Source organism: Cuculus canorus, chromosome 7, assembly GCF_017976375.1.
Source record: "Cuculus canorus isolate bCucCan1 chromosome 7, bCucCan1.pri, whole genome shotgun sequence".
In the NCBI taxonomy this organism is placed as follows: domain Eukaryota; kingdom Metazoa; phylum Chordata; class Aves; order Cuculiformes; family Cuculidae; genus Cuculus; species Cuculus canorus.
The window spans coordinates 6,788,658-6,812,594 of NC_071407.1; the positions used below are offsets into that span (position 1 = coordinate 6,788,658).

The window sequence follows — 23,937 nt, forward strand, 5'->3', positions numbered from 1 at the left end:
ACCATCCATCTGGTGGAGCCACAGCCCCAAGAATCTTGGCTGCGATCTCCTGCCGGGGGGGAGGCTCTCTCTGGAGCTGCAGCTGGGTGTGGGCTATCAACAGCACCCACCAGGAGATGCTGCTGCAGGGGACCCGCTTACCGCTTTGCTCAACTTGCTTTTAGGGAATTTCCTCCAGTGCCTTGCAACCATTTCAGGCAAATCCCTGACTCCAGTGCTGCTGGGAATCTCTCCTGGTTCCTCACACCAGAACCGTATGGTGCTTTCTCATGTGACTTTCTGGGAGGCTGGAAATGCCTGGCAGGCCTATAAAGAAGTACTTTACTTGGAGAAGATTAAAAAGGCTGAAATCAGAGCTGCCTCGATGACCAGCAGCTCCTTACCTAGCTGAATTTGTTGCCTTCTGCTATGCTGGCAAGGACAGATGATTTCTGACCTCTCAGTTTAACTTCCCACTTGGTTAACACAGTTGGCAAGGACTGGGAAAAGCTGAAGGACACTCAAAAGACTTGGGTCATATAGAGAGAAGTCATATAGTCACGGCATTATATTTACCATGTCTGTGTTCAAGCAACGGTTTAAGACTTTCGCGGAAAAATGTACTTCCATTAAAATTGCCCACATGAAGTTTGGAAATCGGTCCTGGCAGCACAGCTGAAAAAAAAAAAAAAGGCAGGACAAAAAGCAAACCAGCTACTACTGAGGTCAAGTGAAGCAACTACTAAACTACAGCAAATTAAGGATTCATTAGGAGTCTTAACAAAGAAATACTTTACCAATAGAAAGGCAGAAGAGGGTGTTGCGGAGAGAGCTTTTAACCGGGAACACTTGTGTGCAATTTTGCAGATAGCATCTTACTCAGAGGCAGTGGGGTGGACTGATCTCTAAAGACTCTTAAAAGGTTTTGCAGTGGAAAAAAAAAATAATTGCAAGGCATACAGTCAGATCATTAACTGTGCAGCCTGGGCTGCCAGCTGCTCACTCAAATACTCCAGATGGCTCCTCCTCTAAACCATCATCATTTGATCTCGGTAATCAAATTATCTCCCACTCTTACAATCCTAAGCAAGGCAAGGCTTGTAGGAAGAGATGATGTATTTTATTTGACTGAGATGGCTTGCAAAAACAAAACAAATTAGCTTTCAAGGCACTCAGCCCTTTCTAATTGTATCAAAGCTAACCACCTCCAGCCCTTTAACACCTACTTTCTGCTGTTGCCACCACACAAGAGTTCAAAGCACCAGCTATAGTCTAGAAAGCTGCCCGGCATCCAGATTTTGTACAGTATTTGCACACTAAACACTTATTGTAGGTATCTAAGTCCACAACTTCCCATCAGTGGAAAGTAGGAGAGCGACACTGGGAGACTTGGTATCCCGAAGCACTTAGGCTGGATTAATTACACAAACATGTAATCTGTTTGTCTCGCCAGAGTCACACAAGACGCCGTCTGCACATTTTGAGGCCTTTAAAACAGCCTTTAGGACACAGAGTGCCAGAAACAAGACGTTTTCTTCACTTTTCACTCAATTAGAGCCATGTGTTGTTCTTCTGAGGCCAGGCTCATCTGTGGATGCTCGCTTCAATCATTTCAATAGAAAGGGGTCATGACCAGCAAGTTTCCCCCCAGTCCTGGTGGCTGCCGAGCACTGTCTGGCTGACACCGATTATCAACAAGATGCTCCTGGAGCAGGGGATGCTTCTTCTTTTAAATTGTGGAAGTTTCTTACATAACTTTCTGCAAAGGATTCAAGGAGGAAAATGAAACTCAACCAGCGTGCTGCCAGTCTTCAACTTCTCTTCCAAAGAAACAACACTAGAAATTGCCCAATATTATCAGAAAGTGTTGAGCTTTGACAGTTTAAAAAGGCCAGCTAAAATCATCAAAAGTCACACCTTCCAAAACTACGCACTCGTACTGGCATCAACAGAGGATTTTAAATCCTGGCATTATTTAAATCACCATACTTATGCTAAATTTAATATTAATTTTGTTTCTCAAAACTAGTTGCAAGAGATGAAAAACAGTTATAGCTAATATAGCCAATCAGAGGAAACAATTCATCACTGCAGTGGGTGGCTTGCATCTGAAGTCTAAAGACCAACCTGATCATTGCCTAGTGGGATTATTCCCCTCTAGAGTTTAGCACTAAACTTTATCGCCCACTCAACTTTAATTTTCAAAAGTGAGCTGTACTTCTGTTTCACAAACTAGAAGTAAACAAGAATAAGGTAACTTGTCAAAGGCCATGAACTAGGAAAAAGAATCAGAGCTGGGGCTAGAAAACTACGGAGAAAGGCAACAAGAATTATCACAGAATGGAAGAGATTTTGTTTGAATAGAAGCTAAAAAAGTAGAACTTTGACTTGGAGAAAAAACACTGCCATTTGAGGGGAAAAAACATCAAGAGCACTAAAAAGCAGATGAACAGAAAAAAGACTGTTCACAAATTTCTCAGAATGTAAGAACTAGGAGTAAACAAATGAAATAAGGTGGTGTGGTTTGAAACAAGCAAAAGGAAGTACTTTTTCACTCGGCACATAATTATATTGTAGAATTGTTAGACACAGGATATTGCAGAGGCCAGAAATACAAATTGATTTCGGATTAAAAAGAAAAAGAAAGCACTTTCTTCTGTGAATTTTCCTAATCTATCAAGGGGTACTAAGCACAGTGAGGCAGATGCTGCTTCCCTCTTTGCAAGCCCTTCAGACTCTGGTTGGTGAGGTCCTGAGCAGAGGAACCTGTTATGTTTCATACACAGCTGCCACTCAGCCCTGTCAGACACGGGGGGGATGGATATGGTCCAATATCACCTTCATGATGAAGCTGCCCAACTCCTTAGCTCGGTTCAGAGTGCCGGATCACTTACAGGAACAGGGATCAACTCAACTCGGAGATTGTTAGGCAGTTTGATCAGACCCTCTATTGATTTTAATCAGCAGAGATCTGATGTAAGGACTCGGATTATTGCTGCACACTGTGAGAACCCATTCCAGTTTTTAAAGCAACGAGACACAGTAAGTACACTGGTGCCATCACCATCATCATCTCCGAACTGCTAAGCCTTCCTATTCTGATTTCAAAGGATATTAGCACTTTTGTGTTTGTAGAACATGATGTAAGCATGACCTCCTTGAAACAATGTCTATCATAATGAGCTTCATGGAGTTAAAAGACGTCAGTTTAGAGCTGCCATGTCAGCTTGGCAATATTGTCTTTAATTAAACCAGAAGTTTAAATGCAGGTGTCTTATAAGCACCAGAATTCTATATCTACTTTAATTTTGTTATTGTTGAAATGTATTTTGCACTGAAACCCAAGATTCATTTTCCCTTCCAGAGAGAAAGGCTTGGGTTTTTTTTTTCCTATATGCCCCACTGTATTAGAACAAAGTGAAAGTAAAAGATTTACCAACATTTGCTTTATAACAGGTGTCCAATTACATGACTGAGTAAAGCAGTTACCGTCATGCAACTTTCGAAGTTTCCTGTAATTGCTATACATGAAAATCTATATTTTACTTTAAAAAAAAAAGCTTATAAAGAGGGATGAGTATACAATGAGAAAGCAGGTCTTGGTAATTTGGGGCACTGCAAAAATACAACTTACATCCAAATTAATGTTAGACTAGAAATACTAGAAAACTTCCAAAAGACTCAGTGGCAGCTTATTTACAAATATACTATTTATAATGAATGCATTGATACAGAATGACTCTTATAAAAAAGCAAGGCAATCTTTTACATAGACATAACAATCAACATTACAATAATTCAGATTAAAAGTACATTTTTTGTAGACTGCTTACACTCTTGTTTAGCTTTTAACCACAAAATTAGTGTGGTCTGGTATGTTTCCACAGCAGAAGTCCTGTGCAGTCCTGGTTAAGACCAAAACATCAGAACAATAAACATAATTTTCTGATCTTTGCTAAAGTAAAAACAAATGCCAGTTGTAGATACTACTGTTTTTTTCTAGTTGTCCTTACTATGCCTTCCATTTGTGTTGTGCAAATTACTACCAACTGCACATTTCTATTTAGAAGCTATTCTGGCATGCCGATTTGACACAACTGAGGTGTGATCCTGACTACATGAAAATGTTAGTTGCATCCAGACACGAAGGCTTCCCTGATATGGGTTTGTACTGATTCAGAAATTTAACTCATTTTTGGTTGTTTGTTTATATTATTTTAACAAAATGTAAAGATAAAATAATCTCCCAGTTTTCTCATTGTTAAATAAAAGGTATTTTAAAAGGTATTTTTCTAACTCCCAGGATTAAAGACGATACTTGAATTCCAGGTGACACAATGGGTTTAAGTGCTAACCAGCCAGACAGTTTGGGTACTAATTTACTTAATCACGTACATGAGCAAACACGACCTTCAAGAAGCCTGAACATGCACTTTCTCACACATTAGCAAAAAGTGGACAAAACTGCAAAGAAAACCTTACATCCAAGAGAGGCACTGAAGCAAATATTCTACAACCCAAATCTCTTTCTAAGAAATGGATATGGATTTCAAAGTTTCCAATAGCATCTGGCAAATGGGAAAGTACCAATTACACAACTGTATGACCCAACTTCACATGCAGCATTTCCACTGCTTTTATACTGACAATTTTAGTGAGGAACCTTTAATAGGGGACAGCCAGAGACAAAACTTTAACGGGTTTATACTAAAAGAAAACATTGCTGCAAAGAATTACCAAACAACTTTCTATTTAGTAAATTTAAGCCCAATGTGACCAACAGGAGTCACAATTGCAATTATTCCTTCTTTTCATTATTTAACAAATCCCTAATCTGCTTTACACTTTACCAAACTTCCATAATACTATATAGTCTGTGGTACAGTAGTTTAGCTTGTTAAATCAAGGCGTGATTCAGGATAGTGTCTTTACGGGGCACGTGTATACGTACATATTCTTATGTACATAGGCACAGACACATACAAATTGGTATTTTGTATATAGGCGAGAAATCAAAGTTATAATTTTCACTCAAAGTAACAACTCACACTTTTCAACAACCCTTCTAGATTACTTCCCCCAATACACCAAGGAGGATAAAGATTTAATACAATATTATACAATTTAATAATCTAGGAATCGCCTGTCTCTCTATCTTGTCTTCAAAGATGCCATAAAGAATTAATTTCTCCATATTGTCTGCTTCCATACATACACGGATGCACGTATACATATGTGTATGTGTGTGTAGATACGCTTGTCAGGATGAAGTTCTTTCCATTCATACTTTAACTGACTGGGCCAAATAAAATACTTCAACAGGTATAAGCCAGCACATGTGCCCAACTGAACATCATCAGGCACCAAAGACAATTTAGAAACTCTATCAGTTAACAACCCAACATCCTGAGAAATGCAAGTCTTATTTCAGGATGGAAGACACTTTTGAATGATCAAAACAGTTGGATTTACACACACCTGTGTACAGGGGTAGATATAAATCTATGTATGTACTTACACAGGTTTATATGCCTCTATTCCCAATCCATCTCACACATTTAATACTTAAAATTTTGTATTATTTCAAAGAACTTTTCAAATTCTTCCGAGTTAGTTTCTCCTGTACCAGAACTTCTCTCGCACTGCTTTTATTCAAATCTCTCAAGACACCGAAAAAAATAAACGTGTCCCTCAGAATGTATAAAATAAAAGTCCTAAAACAGGGCTCAGGATTATCTGGCATTGCAACAACCATACTAGTACAAAGATAGTTTGAAAAAAAAATCCTGGTTTTAATATAATAATTAATTAAAACATAGCTTGCTTTATTCCTATAAGTGTAATGAAAAGAATAGTTTGTTTTTAAGCAAGTGTAACGAGCGCTATTTTGTTAGCCAACTTCTCCACAGGAACTTATGCAAGAGAGGGTCAGCTCCAATCATACAGTTATCAACCATGTACCTTAATAAGGTGAATAATCAACATATTTACAAACTAAACAAATTCAATCCTGTCGGCTCTTATAAAAATAGGATTGAGGAGCAAGACAGGGAATGAGACCAAGATGCTTGAAAACACAAGGGGTCGCCACTTTTGTTTTAAGGAACCATATTAATCAAATCAGTTTCCCCTAGCGATCTGAGGGTTCAAATGTGGATTTAGCAGTATATTCAGAAGTTAGATTACAGTCTTGATACTAAGCATTTCAGCATCTTCATATCTTAACGCCTTAATGCTGAAAAAGATTAACCTCGGGCAGAACCATAAGGAACAAGCCTTTTGTAACCTAAAGTCTAAACCGAAAATCTGCAGTAGATGTAAAAATAAAGAAGGGGGGGCATGACAGAGAGACAGTGTGAGAGAAAGAAAAGAACATTACTTAGTAAAATCCAGTGACATCTACATTAGTTTTACAGCATGTTTAAGCCCTCTAAGGTTTTATATCTCCACCTGCCTTCCATTTAAACTTACTCCTTGTTAATGAAAATATATACGACGAAACAGAATGCAAATAGATCAAGGGGATACGTCTAAGAATGTGTGCCTAAAAGCCGGAAATAATATTCCCCAAACTTCTGCATATGAAAAAGACTTCCCGTGGCATCAGCTGATTTGATTTTATTCAACAGTTACAATCCTCTAACTCAATTCCCCAGCAGCAATTCCAACGAGTATAAACTGGGCAGTTCTTGAGTAACCGTGGAATGCAATCGCCTCGAGTTCCTACCCTCCTGAAAAAGGACAACTGGCCCTACCAGTGCAGCGATAGCGTAAATCTCCCTGAAGCATCCTCTGCCTTTTAAGCCACCAAGAGTCATGACAAAACTGAATGTCCACTATTTACAGTGTTTGTCTTGAGAAGAGAATACCTATGCACAAATGAAAAAGGTGGGTGATTCTTTTTTAATAGATCGGTTTAATACTGAAACAGATAGGATGAAGTTAAAAAAGAATAATCAAGATACTGAACTGAATATTTTGAAGCAAGTGCCCCAGCTGTGGGGAAAAGTGCATTTAGTTCAGCAGCAAAACAGCACAGTGTGAAGATATTGTGCTTGGACACAGAAGTTCCATAATGGAAGGAGGTACAAGGCAAGTCAAGATATAAAACCATAGTACATTGTTAACCAACCTTAAAACTTACATATATTGCAGTGTTTAAAAGTAAGACACATTCATTTATTGTACAAGGACTATAAGGAATCCTTAAAATTGCCTGTTGTAGTTTATGACTCAACATTGTAATAAAAATGTACATATATATTATTTCCTTGCCACTTAACTGTACTGTTAGACCTCATGGAATTGTTACTTCACAAAATGAAAACCGCTCTTCACTGAGTATACTCAACGTTTTTACCAATCTGAAAAGGTTTACTTGTGCTAGAAAAGACCAACCGCAAAAGGCTCAGTTCAGATATGTTGTGCCTGCAACTGATAACTCAGGGAAGCAAGACTTAAAGGAATTCAAGCTTTTTTTTCCTTTTCCTTTCCTTTTGTTTTGACTGCATCCTTTTCACCTGCCAGTTGTTCTGATGAGTATATGTTTTTAGCATACAAACCAGTTGATAAAAATTCATCAGCAGAGGCATATAAATTCTAGATACGATTGATTAAAACAGAGCAAATCAGAATAAAACAAAATCCAGTGATTTACTCTGACTGTAAACAATATAAAAACACCATTTGCTTCAAATCTCAAAATAAGTTAAAAGAAAATCCCAACCTCAGGACACATGACCCTTTCAGGTTTTGACACAAAAAAAAAAAGGGAGGAAAACAGAAGAATTCATTATATAAAGGTTATACATTTCTCTTAACTGAAAGTAAATCTAAGCAAAACTATTTTTGTCCCTTAAATTTAAACTTTGAGTTCATTGGCAATTGCTTTAAATGAACTGGCATTTCCAGATTATTCAGACAACTTCCATCAAATTCAGCAAAGAAAACTTAGACAAGCATTTTTACAGAATAAAAAAAATCTAAATGGCTATGATTCCTCTATTAGCAGAAACACATAATGCAGTCTTAAATTTGCCTTTTTATATTATTTATATATTTATATATATATAATATAATATAAAACACATATATTATATTATATATACATATACAGACAATTACAACATTAATGCAGTTTGTATTTTGTACAGTGTATTGGACAATCCGATTAGCATCAGACCATGGCACGATATGGTCCCTGCATTTTTAGGAACTGAATGATGAAGGAGGGTCCTCCTGCCACAATCTGAGGTGGAAGGTGGCTGAGCGGGCAGTTCTCAATACTCATTATTGACAGTTTGCTGCAAAGAGCCAGCTCAAAGGGAAGGCTGTGCAGATTGGGGTTGTCATTCAAATACAGTTCTTCCAGATTCTCCAGTGTACCTGGTTAAAATAAAATAATACAAAGTAGTATATTTTTGACTCATGCAGTTTATAACTTTTAGACAGAAGCTCTAAGTCCACTTGAAGATTCTTTACTATGTAGAATCTAGAGTCAGTGACTCTAAACTCCTATTTTCAAGCACTGGAACCTAAGCAAGAACCAATCTGCTTTACTTTCCCTGTAAAAATATCCATTGCTACATCTCCCTTAGGTACCAACTGAATTGAGAACCCACAGAATAAGAGAACAGAGAGGGACTTCACCCTAACTGTTCCGCCAAGTGCTTTGCAATTCCAGGCAACGTTGAATATGTATCCAGTTAAGTGGGCCTAGAAAATATTTATACCATACAGTACTTATTGTCTCTATAAAGATATATACCATACCTTTTATTTAATTAGAACCAATACATTAAAGACTTGAAGCTTTAACCATAATGAACCACAGGAAGAAAGCAGGAAAGATCTCTGCACAGCAGTGAATTTATTAAATGGAACAAACCTGTGTGAAAAATTCCTCCTGAATTCACATTTTACAGCCTGCCTCTACTACAGATACCATAACATAGACTAATCAGGAGATGGAAAACAGACTAATTTCTTCTTTCTTAAGACTTCCATTTCTCCACAGCAATTAAAATATCAAAAGTAATTCATATCTTTGAAATATATTCCAAATTCACAACTCCTCCTCAAAACATTGCCCATTTTCCCATCTTATTTACCATAAACATCTCCTGTAACCTGAAAGACTATTTCATCTTTCGTAAGAGAAAGCAGTAGCCAGGACTCAAGGAAAACCAACAAAAAGGAAAGGCTAAGAAAAAACGGGATAACTTTGGTCAAAGCAGTCACATCTGAAAATAGTTATCTATTCTCTAATCTGTTAAGATGACCCAGCTTTAACAACCAAATTGGACTCCTCCAATACTATTTCAAGTTTACTTACGTATTTTAATTCTGCAGCTTGTTTCCACAGCATCCAAATTCTCTCCACTAACTTACAAACTAAATGACAAAGCTCCAGATTTAGAGTGGTTTAGGGCCCTCTCACAGAGGCACATACAACATCAGTGGAAGCCAGAAGGGCTTTTCACTAAAGATGCCAGGAGGGGCCGACCGTGTCCCAGCCTGCTTCATCTGCACATCACTGCTTCTGACCACATTTTGCTTTGCTTCTCTCATCATTTCTTCTTCCATAACGAGCTCTAACTGTAAGTCTTAAGTGCTCAGAATCATGCTCTGGAGGTACTTATAACTGACTATAAAAGAAACAGGGGCTCTTAGTTTCAGATGCTCCGAATTCCATTTTCTCTGGATGCATCAAGTAGACAAAAAGAATCTTATTCTTCCCTTTCTTTCTATAGATTTCTTCCTCTTCACTTCCTTTTCTTATCTCATCAAGGTGAAAAACAATATGACGGTCTATAAACAGAGTGTGTGCAGAGCAGAAACATTTGCTTCACCTGTCTACACCTTACACAAGACCAGTGTGTCTGACACAGACCTCTTTCCAAGAGCAGGATTATGAAGTCAAATGACTGATAATGCGTGATCTGTGGGAGAACATGGAGAGAAAAGGAGTCCCACCATTTTGGGTTGGTGCGTGTTTGGCAGCTATCTGTAGAAGAACTGAAAAAACCTAGACTGTTCGTTTCACTACAGTTCAGCAAGATAAAGATCATACCCTACAGCGCTGTTCCTGTGGCACGTGCTTCACATTAAGTTGTGTATATCTATAATAGAAGTTTCACATGAATTTTGTGGCCTCTACTTCGGAGCACAGTAGATGCCCGTCTTCTGTGTTAGTAACTGCTTGGACCGAGGCACACGGTATAAAACCAGAAAAAAGGGTTCTTACCAATTTCCTCAGGAAGGTGTGTGAGAAGATTCTCTCCGAGCCCAAGGTGCGTCAGATTGGTAAGGTGACCAATACCTCTGGGAAGCGTGGTCAACTGATTATTAGTGAGAACCAATTTCTAAGGGAAAAACACATTTTTAGAAATTAACTTAATGACTTTTGCTTCTAATGACAGCAAGTAACGAGATATATAGCTGATAAATTGTTGGGTTCTACTCTCCAGCATCTGAATAAGAAGCTTTTTACCCTTCAACAACATTTCAGACCTATATTAAGCACAATAAGCGTAAAAATAAAATAGTGCACAGTAAAACACGTGCCTAAATATGAAAGCTTTCAGGAACACGACTGAAATCAGAGACTATTCCCATGGCAGTACTGTACTCATCATACAAATAGTTAAAGTCTTCAAAATTTGTTTGATCAATATTAACAGATAAGTTGAAAAACTAGCAGGGACAGACTGTGGGTTAAGTTGTGCAAGATTCTTGACTTTTGGTTCTACGTTCCAAACAGTTTTCCTCATCAAAATAGCTGTAATTAAATCAGCACGGTGTAAATAAAGGACACAAGATGTTTATCTTGGCCAATTATTGTTTCACCTGCAGATCCTTGAGGTAAGCTATTTCATTTGGCAAGGATTCCAGTTTGTTTTCCTCTAGATCTAACTCTCGGAGTTTCCGCAGATTTCCAATTCCATGGGGAAGTTTCTTTAGGAGATTGTTTGACAAGATGAGAACCTCAGGAAAAAAAAAAACAACAAACAAACCATAGAATTTCAGCAGCATAATTAGTAAATAACAATTAAGACAGGATCGGTTTTTATTTTCAAGTAATGAAGTCCAAGATTAGTCAACTTTCAAATTATGGAAGCAAACTGGAAAGATTAAACAATCAAATCAGTGAGTAACACCATTTTTTTTAACTGTATAATGATACATAGATTTATGACAGAATTATTTTAAGTATTATGTTATGTAATAATAATTGCAGAGCAAAATCAAAGAACACCTTATTTCTTCAAATAACTAAAGAGCAATAATTTCTCTCTGGCCTTCCTTTACTCTTGTTATCCTGCCTTATAGATACTTCATAACCAGGTTTTACATTATTTGCTGTGCTTGCCAAGCGCTCCTTTAGAAGCTTAACATTTCCTCTACTCCCTCCATCCCTTCGGTTAGGAGCAGCAGATCAGAACACTGCGTAGAGCACACAGACCGGAGCATTCAGATCAGAACACTGCGTAGATATCCTCTGGCTTTCCAAAATGGTTTCCTATCACACTCCCCCCTACTAGAGTGTTATCTTCTTGGTTTTCTCCTCCTTTTTAAATTGAATTATAAATAACCTAGGTTCAAGAAATGGATCCTTATTTGCAATGTCAGTTAACAGATTTATTCGTTATACCACAAGGAGGTTAACAGGGGTTACACTAGCACAACATTTCTCCTCTAGAGAAGTTTCACAGTCCTTAGAAATAAACAAACACAGCAAGTAGTAAGGTAATTCATTACCAATTAAACAATGCTATTATCTAATTATTTAAGAAGGCACCCAGTGCGGACCCTCACGCTAGCCAGGCACAGCTCCCTGCTAAGCCAGCCAAGGTCGCAAACGCTTGGCTTCTACCACTCCCAATTCTCACTAGCTTCACGTAACGTGGAAACACTGAAGGCAGGAACAGAATAGAAAACACGGCTAAAAGTCAAAGTGAAAATCAAAATTAATAAAAGCTAAAATCTTAACATTAGCACAAGCAGTATTTCAGTGACCTGCCTTTATGCACTGTGATATTCATGGAATGATAAGAATAGTAACATTATAATTGCATATCAAGAAACAAAGGCAGGAACAGAAAATATTACCTACATGCAATGCAGTTGACTTAGCACTGCTGTGGGAACCTTCACTTTTGCGTAAACACTGCCCAAGCAGTTCTTTGTATTTGATTCTTTAATTACAGAGACAAATAGCTCTAACGGGTCTGCAGACTGCGTGGCTCTCCAGCTTCGGCAGCTGGCAGACCACAGGCAAACCCAGTTGTTAGAGGTTACTAACTTCCCAATCACATCAATCACAGCCTTAACTTAAAGGGAACTGGGTTACTAAATAGTTATTACTCTGCCATAGCATTTTTGCCCTAAACTACAGGAATTATTAATTATTCAGAGTTGCAGTCACACTGGAAATCTGCCATTTCAAACACACCATTTGCTATTGTACTTTTACAGAACTTTCCCAGCTACTCACGGAGACTATGAAGTCCCCTCAGCTGCCCCAACAAGCATCTCTGTCTTTATGTCTCTCCAAGGCAATTACGTTTGTCTCTGCTAATGGGACCTTGGGAAATTAGACTAGGGGACACGACAGATTTAGTTCACAGTTTCAACCTATGAGTTCTTTCCCTCAAAAGCTGAGAATTCCCATATGGCTGCCTAAAAGGTTCACAGTGCTACGTTCAAGCCACCTCTGGCTGTAGGCTGTTTTATTAAGATTTTGGATCTCTCCAGGAATCTAACTGAGTTCAGTGCCGTTTCACTTACAACGGTAACTTTCTGTTGAGAAAAATTTTCTTCCTACGTAGTTAAAGACATATGCACTTAGCCCTTTGCACACAAACACTCACATATAGCCCGACGAACATTCAAAAAGCTGTTGACAACAACCATAAAAAGATGCAACACATCTATTTAAATAGTCTACATACATGTATACAGTCGGCTTTGTTTGACCAAAAAGTAATATTACTTAAACCTGAAGTAAGGAACTCCTATTTGCAGGGATTCACTTAGCTGTTCACGTATACTGTTCTCACCTCAAGAGAAACAAGCCCAGATACATCCTCAGGGATTTTTGTGAGCTGATTAGTCGCTAAGTTCAGTTCTACCATACTAGTCCAAGTCCCAAAGTCCAAGGGGAGAGAGGTCAGCTGATTGTCCTGTGATTTAACATATCAAACATTTAGGGTCTGTGTTTACAAGAAATCAGCATGGCATCAGAGAGATTAAACAAACTGCTTATAAAATACTTCATAACAGAATAGTAGATAATTAAATCAGAAGAATAAAATGTTGATAACAAGCCAAATATTTTTCACATTCCTCAAAACATAACAAGGGATTCCAACCTACAGTAACAGAACTGACTCTGTGTTACTAATGTGAACCGAAGTGGAAATACTAAAAGTACATAATTCTCAAAATTTCACACATCCCAGTAGTTAAAACATTTTTTTTTTTGTCCTATCTTTGCTGAATACAATGGAGAGGATGAGGGAAAGAACAGAAAATTCACCATAGCTTACAATGGTGCTTTCAGCAAACTTGAAAAAAATTCTACCACACACACCACAGAGGAAATACACTTTAACGGCTCAGAGTAAAAGCATCTTAAATTAAACAGAATATCTTACTGTTCAAAATGCAGCTACACATTTGATCTATCCCAGACACTAAAAAAAAAAAAACCCAAAGCCTAAAACTCAGGTCATACAAAGTCCTGGCAAACATGCAAAGTTACAAACCAGTATGTGATAAAAATGGTCTTATGCAGATGGAGAATCCACTTGTGCCAAAAGATAGTCTAAAACAGTAACTGACCACAGATACTGCTCAGACATTATTTATTTCTTTAAAATCATGTAAAAATTTTAAACATCCATTTGTAGAAAAACACCTCTTTTCTCTAGTTCTCTTCACTAAGTATACATTGCACAGATTTAAAGGTTCTTTTTCTGCGCTTTACAGCTACTGCCAAAAGTCTTCAAATTTAGGCTCTGAAAGAATATATTCTAAAAAGATATATTATGTAATTTAGTTTATAATCTAAACTGTAACAGTAGAGGGGGAAAAGAAATAAGCTCCTCTAAATGCTCGTGTCCTGTGTGAATATTCAGGAGCTTTGCAACCAATCTCCTTATTTTCATTGTTCAAACTCGAGCAAACGTGACAAAAGCTTAACTAACAAAAATAAAAACAAACCAATAGCACCTTCGATAGTACATTTTAAACTAGTACAGAGTTGTTTCTGCGACAGCAGCAGTGTTCACTTCAGCGTGATAAATCCACTCTTTATATCTTAAAGTTTGCCAGAATTCATGGAGCAGCAAACAGTGCTCCTCATTGATTTTACACACAGTAGCATGTTTCTGTGCCTCACCTTCATGTTCAGCTTACTTAATACTTTAGCTCTAGAGAAAATTCCAAAGGGGATTTTATTGATGCGGTTGTGCTCCATATTGAGAGAGTAGATTGTGGAGAACTGGGACGGGCCACCCACAGGATAGGACTGGAAGCAGTTCCTGGCCAGTGTTAAACTAGTCAGTTTGACAAGGCTGGATAAAAGACCCTGTAGAGAGAAGAAAACCACCCAGGAACTTAGGACAGAGTTATTTGGATACATCTTTCTTCCCCCATGGGTTTAATTAGAAATGTTTTCCCACCCAACTCCATCCCCTAAATAAGTGTTGCAACACACAAACCATTGTTAAATTTGATAAAACTTCCATCAGTAACAATTTCTGCTCACAGGCATCAGCCTTTAGCCTTTCTCTTATTTCCCCCTTTCTCCTTACATATTGCCAGATACAAAAAAACCAAATATATCCCATCTAAAAGCACAAGTTTAGGAGGTTTTGTAACTTCTTCTCCAGAAGGAATGTTTTAATAACACACTGCTATGTCTTGGGCAGCTTGGAAGAGCGCAAGGGCAGCAGCCGGCGGGTGCAGGCAGCAGCGTTTCCATCCTGAGCTTCGGTCCCGGCTTCGGCCAATGCCACCCAACTGCAGCTCACTCCATTTTGATGCCTGCTTACAGTTGAGAGTTGGGCCCAAAGTAGTATTAGCCACATGCACCATTTTTCAAGTAGATGTTTGATGCTTCCAATAAAAACCTTTGTTAATTTAATAAAAATCCATATTACGACCACATTTGGTAGAAGTTTCCGTTTAGGCTCTAACGGTTTCAGACAATCTGACAGAATAGAGAAAAAGAACGGAAGGATAAGGTTTGGAAATTCCATTTTTTTCTCCTGCTTTCGAAATATTCCTAAATACTTTCCCCTGCCCTCCCTTAAGAAATGAAAAGCAACAAGATCGGAGTTAAACTGGATAGCAATGGTTGCCCACTGAATCCAGAGTCTCATTTCCTGTCACAATCCTGTTAGATTCTAGAGCCTCAGCAGTGCAGATCTCAGTTTATCTTTTAGTTACGAGCCAAGCACGTTGCTGGAACTGTGGAGATGAATAATGAGATCTAAATTACTGCTGAAGTGTCACCTTTGCTTATTACTATGCCAACTTGAATCCATCCCTGTTTGCTTAAGTATTACAGAAATTGGAGATTTATGCATAGCATTACATACCATAAATAACGCAACATCTGCAATCAGGAATGAGCAGTAACAAGATAATGATTCCAACCGTATTCCTAATGCCAGTATTTCTGGATTGCAATTTCAGTGCTTTATTCACTGTAAAAGCTTTAAGAACACGCCTTTGCTGTTTCACCAGGAAGGCTTTGGGGCTACTTTTCTAAATAGTTTATTAACTTTATCGTAAATAAAACAGGACTAAATAGGAATTTGCCTACATGTCATGGCTAAAGCTTTAAGCACTGAAATACAATTCCAGGGGTATCTCAGCAAGTATCAGTGAAGCAATTTTTCCCCTACAGTCAAAATAAAGGATCTTCAAATCAGTATTAATCTAACTTAATCATTAACTAGTATAATCTTTGATTAGGAAACACTGCCTCTAGCTATACTTAAATTAATAGATATTCTTTGTCCTAGGGTTAGGCAGTCCCTGAGCTCTGTTACAAACACACTTCATTGCTTCCAATGGATCTTGGCATTTCAAAAAGCCATTTTTGAAGTCTGCTTCCACGGAAAAAAAAAAATAAAATATTAAAAATATGTTAGCTAATACACTTTAATAGCCCAGAGTAATTAAACACATTTGAAAGGAAACAAGAGAACTTTGGCAGTATAGAGAGAACAATGGTCTTGTATCTGAGAGCTGTGGCAGCATTGCCTTCTCCCAGCCCATCCTTTTAAGATAAAATATTTATTAGGTTTTGTGTCAGCAGCTTCAGCTCTGTTTTGAAATTCACAAGTTTCTTCTACAAATACGGTTCCTTGTATTATAGCACAGAATGTTTTACTTCAAACAGATTGCAGAATAAACTATCACTTCTGCAAGGTAGCAGCTTAAGTATTAACATATTGTTGGCAAATATACGTGAAGAAGGCAGCACAGTCACAAAGAGTTTCGTATTATGACTGAACATATTTTAAACCAAGTAATCACCCCCTCACATTAGCTCTTTGTAATTATACCGTAGTTGCTTTTATAACATGTCTGGGTGGGGTGGGCTTGCTTAGCTCTCATCTTAAAAGCAGCCTGGTGGCTTTCACTCAGCAGCATTTTCTTAAGTGATAGTTTTACCCAAACACTTATTAAAATCTCTAGTTTCAGTCTATCACCGAGGAGTTCAGAAATTTCTCTGAAGAAAAAGTTACTTACTGCACTTTGTTACTATGAGTACTTTGCCCATCTCAAAATGTATTTTGAGTTTTTTTTCCTATGTATTGTTTCATTTACATCCCTTTAGATATCGTTTTATCTCATTTTATAATGGTAATTTATAAAACTGGAGGGTGGGGGATGACATCTTTGGAAAGCACTTTGGACCATCATTAAAACAGAATATGAACTGTGTTGTGTCCCAAGGCCTTCATTTCAAAATGTTCTAAACTGATGGAAGAAATATCCAAAGTAAGACTCAATCGCATCAGATTTGTTTCTGTCATCAAAGCAACTCTTCCCAGGCACTAATGCTTCAAGTCAAGCATTTTTGTCTAAGAGTTTAATAGCATTAAAAGTACACAGCATGCAGCTGAGCATCTCTCACCCTGCTGCCCTGATAAATAGCTTCAAGAAATTAAGAAAATAGAAAGGTTTAAAGGTATAGCCCAGTAGGTCATATAGTTTCAAAGTCTGCAGACATCAAAGCTGTATTGAAAAATGGTCTGTCACCAACTACTGTAGCTATCCAGGTCTGTAGAACTGGAACCAACAGGGGCATGGTTCGGACAGCTTTGGAGGAGGAGCATACAAAAAGATACAGAGGCACTGGGACCTTCTGCCTCTTCAGCCCGGAGCTAGCAAAGCGCTCTGTTCAGGGCATGTCTTAATGGAGGAGACTGACAAGGTGGCTCCAGAACATCTAACTGTGGACATTTCCCCTTGGTCCCACACTAAACTTGAAGTAAGAGACACCAACGTGAGACAATCAAGTGCAGCAGCTATGAAAAGAAAAGCAAGAAAACTGATTTCTCTTCCCCTTTCTCCCAGCATCACTGGAAACTGAAAAATGATGCAATTTTTTTATTTTTCATAACAGATGGCAGGTGTGTCAATGAGTTGCCATGTGATATCACATTGGTGTCAACAGCACACTTTTCTGCATTAAAATGAGAATGCTGAGCTGAAGCAGTTGTGACAAGCTTTACCCACTCTCTCAAAGGTCATTCTTGCCTCAATTAGGTGGGGTAAGAGATATAACATTTTTCAGTCTTCTACTTCTTCCCCATCTCCATGAAACAGAAACAGAGAAACACTTATTTAGCTTGAATGGTGGGAACCTGGACTCCTTATGTAAGGTTTTCCAAAGAGACAGGAGATCAAATACAATCACATGTACTGCTCCTACCTTTTGAAGCTGCACGACATTAGCTCTTCTATACTAGTTAGATAAGCCCAGCATATACAGAATTGCAATATTTCAGATTGCATACCTGTACATTAAAATAAAAGCTGTTCCTCAGAATTATGATGCAAGGCAAAATAATTTCAGAGGTTCCAATCCCTCTACAAAACAACGATTCTTTACAGTAACCTTCCCTCCCCAATCCACTCCCTCTAATTCTCACCTCTGGTAAAGTAGAAATGTTGTTGTTCTCCAGGTTCAGTTCATCAAGTTCACTGCATTTTGCTAAAGACTTCGGAATTGCTGACAGCCTATTGTACCTCAGGCCAAGACGACTTAGACTGGACAGATTTCCTACAGGTAAAAAATAGGTATTAATATATCATTAGATTAACACAAAAGCACAGGGCGTTTGACTTCTGATTCTTCCGCTGTCTCACACTCTATACTTCAAGCTTTTCATACAGTGAAAATGGAACTATCATCCCAAAACAGGAGACAGGACAAGGAATAATGGTTTTAAACTAAGGGAGGGTAGATTTAGACTGGATACAAGCAAGGCATTTTTTACAACAAGGATGGTGAAACATTGGAACACGTTGCTCAGGAGGCAGTGGAGGCTCCATCCCTGTAAACATCCAAGGCCAAGTGGGATGGGGCTCTAAGCAACCTGATGGAAGTAAAGATATCCTTGGCTCCTGCAGGAGGTTGGACTTGATGACCTGCGAAAGTCCCTTCCAACCCAAAGCATTCTATGATTCTGTAAGACAATCAGATTACAGTGCTTTCTAATGCTGAAGTCAACTGTGCAGAAGTAGACTGTGTATATTAAATGCTCTCCTTAAATTGTGCATAATACAGTAAGTAAGCAAGGGCTATTTCTTGTTACAGAAGACCTTCTATCCTAACTTTTCTACCAACAAACCACTCTATCATTTTCCAGATGTTCCAAAAATGACTTTTTAATTACAGATAGCATCATTCAGTGCCATGACTCACATTACCAGAACCTGGGCATAACATCACACAAATCAGGTCCTGGCAAAACAATTTCCTTTAAGGAGAAAAAACCCTCTACTATCTTTCAAAAGCAACAAAATCTTCTAAAAGTAATAGGAAAAAAAACCCAAACAAACAACAACAAAGCTTCTTAGTTTTCTAAATAATACTGAAGGAGAAGTCTGGAAGAAGCCTGCAAAAACCTGGATAATACTAAAGTAAAAATCTTACTGAATAACACCAGGCTGACAGTCCCAGCTGATACGTATTTCTTTCAAGAAAAAAATCTTAAGAAACTTGCAAATTAGAAATTTCCCAACTGAAGCTCCCTTTAGCTCCAACCTTTACCATCTAACAAATACTCAAGACCAAAAGCAACTGCTATAGGATGTCTTGGAACAACACATTACTGGGGCATCTAGACCCTCCAACAGGTAGTAAGACCTGAAAAGTAAAATGGAAAGTAGTACAGTGTTTAGTCTTCTGGCTTATCCCTATGATCAGGAAATAGATTTGTTTGTGTGTACACCTTGCACCAGAAGAGCTTGTGAACAGATTCACACAATCGATCAGTTCCTTGTAAAATATTCACTGTTTTACACTCATTTTTACAACAACTCTTGGCACAACACATCTGTTCAGCAAACTGAAGTACCAGAAAGACACACTAGAAAAGAAACATCAGATTAAAAACAAATGGCAGCAAGAATAAACAGAAATCATTTAAAAATATGAAGGGAGATTAATATGTACAGCCTAATTATCATTAAATGAAGGTTATATTAATGTCTATGCATACACATTTATACACGGGTTACTGGAACACGGCAAAGGAAAAAGCAACTATCGTGTATGAAATATGTTTGGAAGCAAAAGATGAAACAAAATTAAAAGAAATACAGAATGAAAATTAATACAAATGCTACAACAGGTAGACAGAGAAAAGAATCTCGATAACTGAAGTAGCAAAATACCTCTTTCTTAGTCAAAATATACTATAAGAAAGAATGATCCTACATCACCGAGTAGCTGGAAATGTGGCTAATAAAAACTGGAAATCGGGAATGTTGTATGATTCATTGTAGTTATTTAAATGGAGATTCATAAGAGCACTGAAAGTAAAAAAATAAAACAAACCAAAAACCAACCAACAAAAAAAAAAAGCCACCAAAAAAAAATACAACAACAACAAAAACCAACAAAACAAAACCAAATGAACATAAAACCACCACAAACTTATACAGAACAAATATTAATCAGGTCTTAGAAATCAAGAACGAAAATAGGATGAATTTTCAGTGTATATCTGATATTTAGCTAACAAGCTTAGCAAAAAAATTCCGCTTAGGATTGTCAATAACAAAACAAAAGTTAATACCACAGCTGGCCTGGAGCTGCTTAACGACTGGGATTTTTATTTATACATTTTAGGGACTTTCTGTCTAAGCGAGTATACAATCAGCTTTTGCAGAAGCTGCAAAGAAGGTCTCTTCCCTTAACTGAATAAAGGACTATCAATATTGCTTTCCGGTGCACAAATCTTCATCTTTTGAGGGTAAATCCTATAGTGTATGTATGCAATAAAGAAAATAATTAAGACCTATTTTAAGCCTACAGTCCACTAGTAAAAAGACACCCATGTGTCCGCAAAGCAGCCATTTCATGCCATATTTGGTGAGATCTGGCACTGCTGGCTCTAAAGGAAACTGGCCTCATTTCACACGACAGACATCCCATTGCAAGGCATCAGGACCACCGGGATTCGCCTAACCTGGGACGTGTATAGAGACGCTGCCCAGTTGTGTAGGGACGAAGTCAGGAAGGCCAAGGCACAGCTGGAGCTGAACTTGGCAACGGAAGTAAAGACCAACAAGAAGGGCTTTTACAGGTACATCAATCAAAAGAGGAAGATCAAAGAGAACGTACCCCCACTGATGGTTGGAAATGGGGATCATGTATCAACAGATGAGGAGAAGGCTGAGGTACTTAACTTTTTTTTCTCAGTCTTCACCGATAACTGCTCTCCTCCCCCCTCCTGGGTCATGGGACAGCAAGATGGTGACCAGGGGCGTAAACCCTCTCCCACAGCAGAGGAGGATCAGTTTGCAAACACCTGAGGAACCTGAACATACATAAGTCCATGGGACCTGATGAAATGCATCCCAGAGTCTTGAGGGAATTGACAGATGTGGTTGCTAAACCACTCTCTATGGTATTTGAAAAGTCATGGCAGTCAGGAGAGGTCCCTGGTGACTGGAAGAAGGGTAACGGGCCCTTTTTTAAAAACGGCTGCCCCATCCCTGGAGGTGTTCAAGGCCAGGTTCGATGGGGCTTGGGCAGCCCGATTTAGTGGGATGTCCCTGATCATGGCAGGGGGGTTGAAACTAGATGATCTTTAAGGTTCCTTCCAATCCTAACTATTCTATGATTCTATGATTCTACAATTCTAGGGATGAACAAAGCACACCCTGACCATGTTTCTCTGAATTGTTATTTAACGCTTTACTAACAAAACCAATTACAAACTTTACACAAAACAAGATATCGATCAACTGTTCTTTTTCACTACTTAAACCTTAAGCTAGATGCCAATCTGGATTTTTCAGGCAAATGGGATGAGCAGGGAACGGCTCTCACAGGCAGCACGATGACAACTGTTGCTTAGCAATATGATGTCGCTATGCCAGTTCCCAGACATTGAGCACAGGTTGTATGGATATGGCGCTTTTCCGACCGGCAATGTGGCATTTCAGAAAAATGAGGCAAGGCAGCCATCAGGGAAAGTCAAAATGTACCATAAATTTCCAGCCAAGAATGACAAACATTGACTATCCTCATGGTCTTCTCAGAAAGGAGGCATAAACAGCAGCTCTCAATAGGTTTCTTTTTTAATCATAGAATATTTCAGGTTAGAAAGGACCTTACAGGTCATCCAAGTTCCAACCCCCTACCATGGGCAGGGACACCTCCCACTGGATCAGGCTGCCCAAGGCCCCATCCAACCTGGCCTTGAACACCTCCAGGGATGGGGCAGCCACAGCTTCCCTGGGAAACCTGGGCCAGGGCCTCACCACTCTCATGGTGAAGAAATTCCTCCTTATGTCTATTCTAAATCTTCCCCTACACAGTTTATACCCATTGCCCCTCAACCTATCACCACAAGCCTTTGTGAACAGCCCCTCTTCAGCTTTCCTGTAGCCCCTTCAGGTACTGGAAGGTCACTATAAGGTCTCCTCAGAGCCTTCTGTTCTCCAGGCTGAACAACCCCAACTCTCTCAGCCTGTCCCCCTATGGGAGGTGCTCCAGCTGTCCCATAAGTAGCATTTCTCAATAAAACCTTATCACTGTTTCTCTCCTAGTCATCTTTCTCTTTCGTGGGAAAGGCACACAAAGGCATAACAGATGATGCACCCTGCGTGTACCGTGTTCCCTGAGACCGTTTTACACACCACAGCACTGAATACAGTTATTCCCGAGAACAAAAGCAGCAAGGTTTCAGCTGGAGCTTCATCATTAGCACCTCTCCCACTGCTCCTGGAAAGGCAGTCCTGCATCCAGCTGATGCAGGCAGTACGCACCGCCTTCTCATTTCAAGACAGAATTTGTTTATAACCAATTTGTCACCATTTAGTCTTCCAACAACAAGACTGATTTCTTTTCATCCTCACCAGAATTCACATTCACACCTTGTTATTACCGCATCACAGTGAGAAACTCTTATTAGCTTTTATCTTCCCATGCTGGACAAGCCAGATCTGAGTATTCTCTCCACAAAAGAAAAAAAAATAAATAAAGAAGATCCTTATAATTCTTTCCTCTGCTCAGTGTGTCATTTTGTTTTATTTTAAAGGAATGTTCAGTACAATAGCATTAATATTTGGCGCTGTGGTCCATGGTTCAGTCGCTGGGTAGCTGGCTGACACACTCAGCTCTCTGACCAGTTTGTAACAGAAACTGCCTTGTGCACCACATGATCAAAAGCGATCCATCCCATCTACAGCTCCCTGAGCTCCGGATTAGCTAGCTGGCAATCTCATTGGGAGCTGCAGTCATCTCAATCTTCTCCAGTTCAGCTGCTGGTTTCTGAGACAGCACCGTGTCAGGCACCGTCCTGATGTGCTGCCAGGCTAAGTCTAAGAGATAAAGCCAGGAAGGTAACAACTGATCATCATCAACTCAGCCAGTCATCAGAATCATTTACAGCTGTACTTTTGTCACTGAAAACATACCTCAGCAGTTCCTCTAAATCAGTCCCTCACAGGTAGAGTGACTCAGAAAATGCAGCACTAAATGTTCATGAACCACAACTGTTTGATAACCACAACTGAAAAGCAGTTGCTAACAGGAACAGCAACAAGTAAAACCCCTTCCAACTTGTTTTCTTCGGCAGCGCATTACAAAAAAATCCTTGTAAACTTAACTGCCCCATCCACTGGTACTTCTAAAAACATGGTACTAAAGCCTAACTAATCCCTAAAGTTATGTCACGCCTAAGAAAGTCACTGAAAAATTGTTTCAGTGCAACTTGTGGCATGAACAGTCACTCTTGGAAATCAGGTCTCACAGAGCCACTTCATTTCAGGTCCATTTTCACACCAGCAAAGCGTACCTACGCCCAGTGGGCTTCGCTTTGCCCAGCTCTCAGGCTAAAAGCAATGCAAGTCCAGAATTCATCATCACTTCATTGGAGTGACTGCACATCTCTCTCAGGGTTAGCTGTTTAATTTACACAGACATGAATTAAAAATTACTTGGAAGCATGCAAATCCAAAAACATTAAATTAAACTCTGTTACTGTAAAAAGAAACTCTAAATAGCTGATTTAAATTGAATTCTTTAATAGGAGTACCTCAAAAATATTGGTTTTTTGTTAAAAAAACAACAGGTGTTTGCCAATCCCAAAATGAAGGGAATACTGGAAATGGAGCAGAAAATCATGCCTACAAACCCACTTGCTTTTAGAAAAACCACCTGAAGTGGTTACTCAAGTAAAGGAGCAATAA

General features: G+C 38.8%; 1 protein-coding gene across 2 annotated transcripts in view; it reads right to left on the reverse strand.

The window, feature by feature from the left end:
- Positions 1–717: 717 nt before the first annotated feature.
- Positions 718–23,937, reverse strand: part of SHOC2 (SHOC2 leucine rich repeat scaffold protein) — a 72,428-nt gene continuing 49,208 nt past the window's right edge. For both annotated transcript variants that reach the window (XM_054071648.1, XM_054071647.1), the window contains exons 4-9: positions 18,159–18,289; positions 14,384–14,572; positions 13,041–13,163; positions 10,828–10,965; positions 10,226–10,343; positions 718–8,364 (exon numbers count right to left, since the gene is read on the reverse strand). In XM_054071648.1, coding sequence (XP_053927623.1) covers positions 8,156–8,364; positions 10,226–10,343; positions 10,828–10,965; positions 13,041–13,163; positions 14,384–14,572; positions 18,159–18,289 — 908 coding nt within the window. In that variant the 3' untranslated portion in view covers positions 718–8,155. The remainder of the gene's footprint in view (positions 8,365–10,225; positions 10,344–10,827; positions 10,966–13,040; positions 13,164–14,383; positions 14,573–18,158; positions 18,290–23,937) is intronic.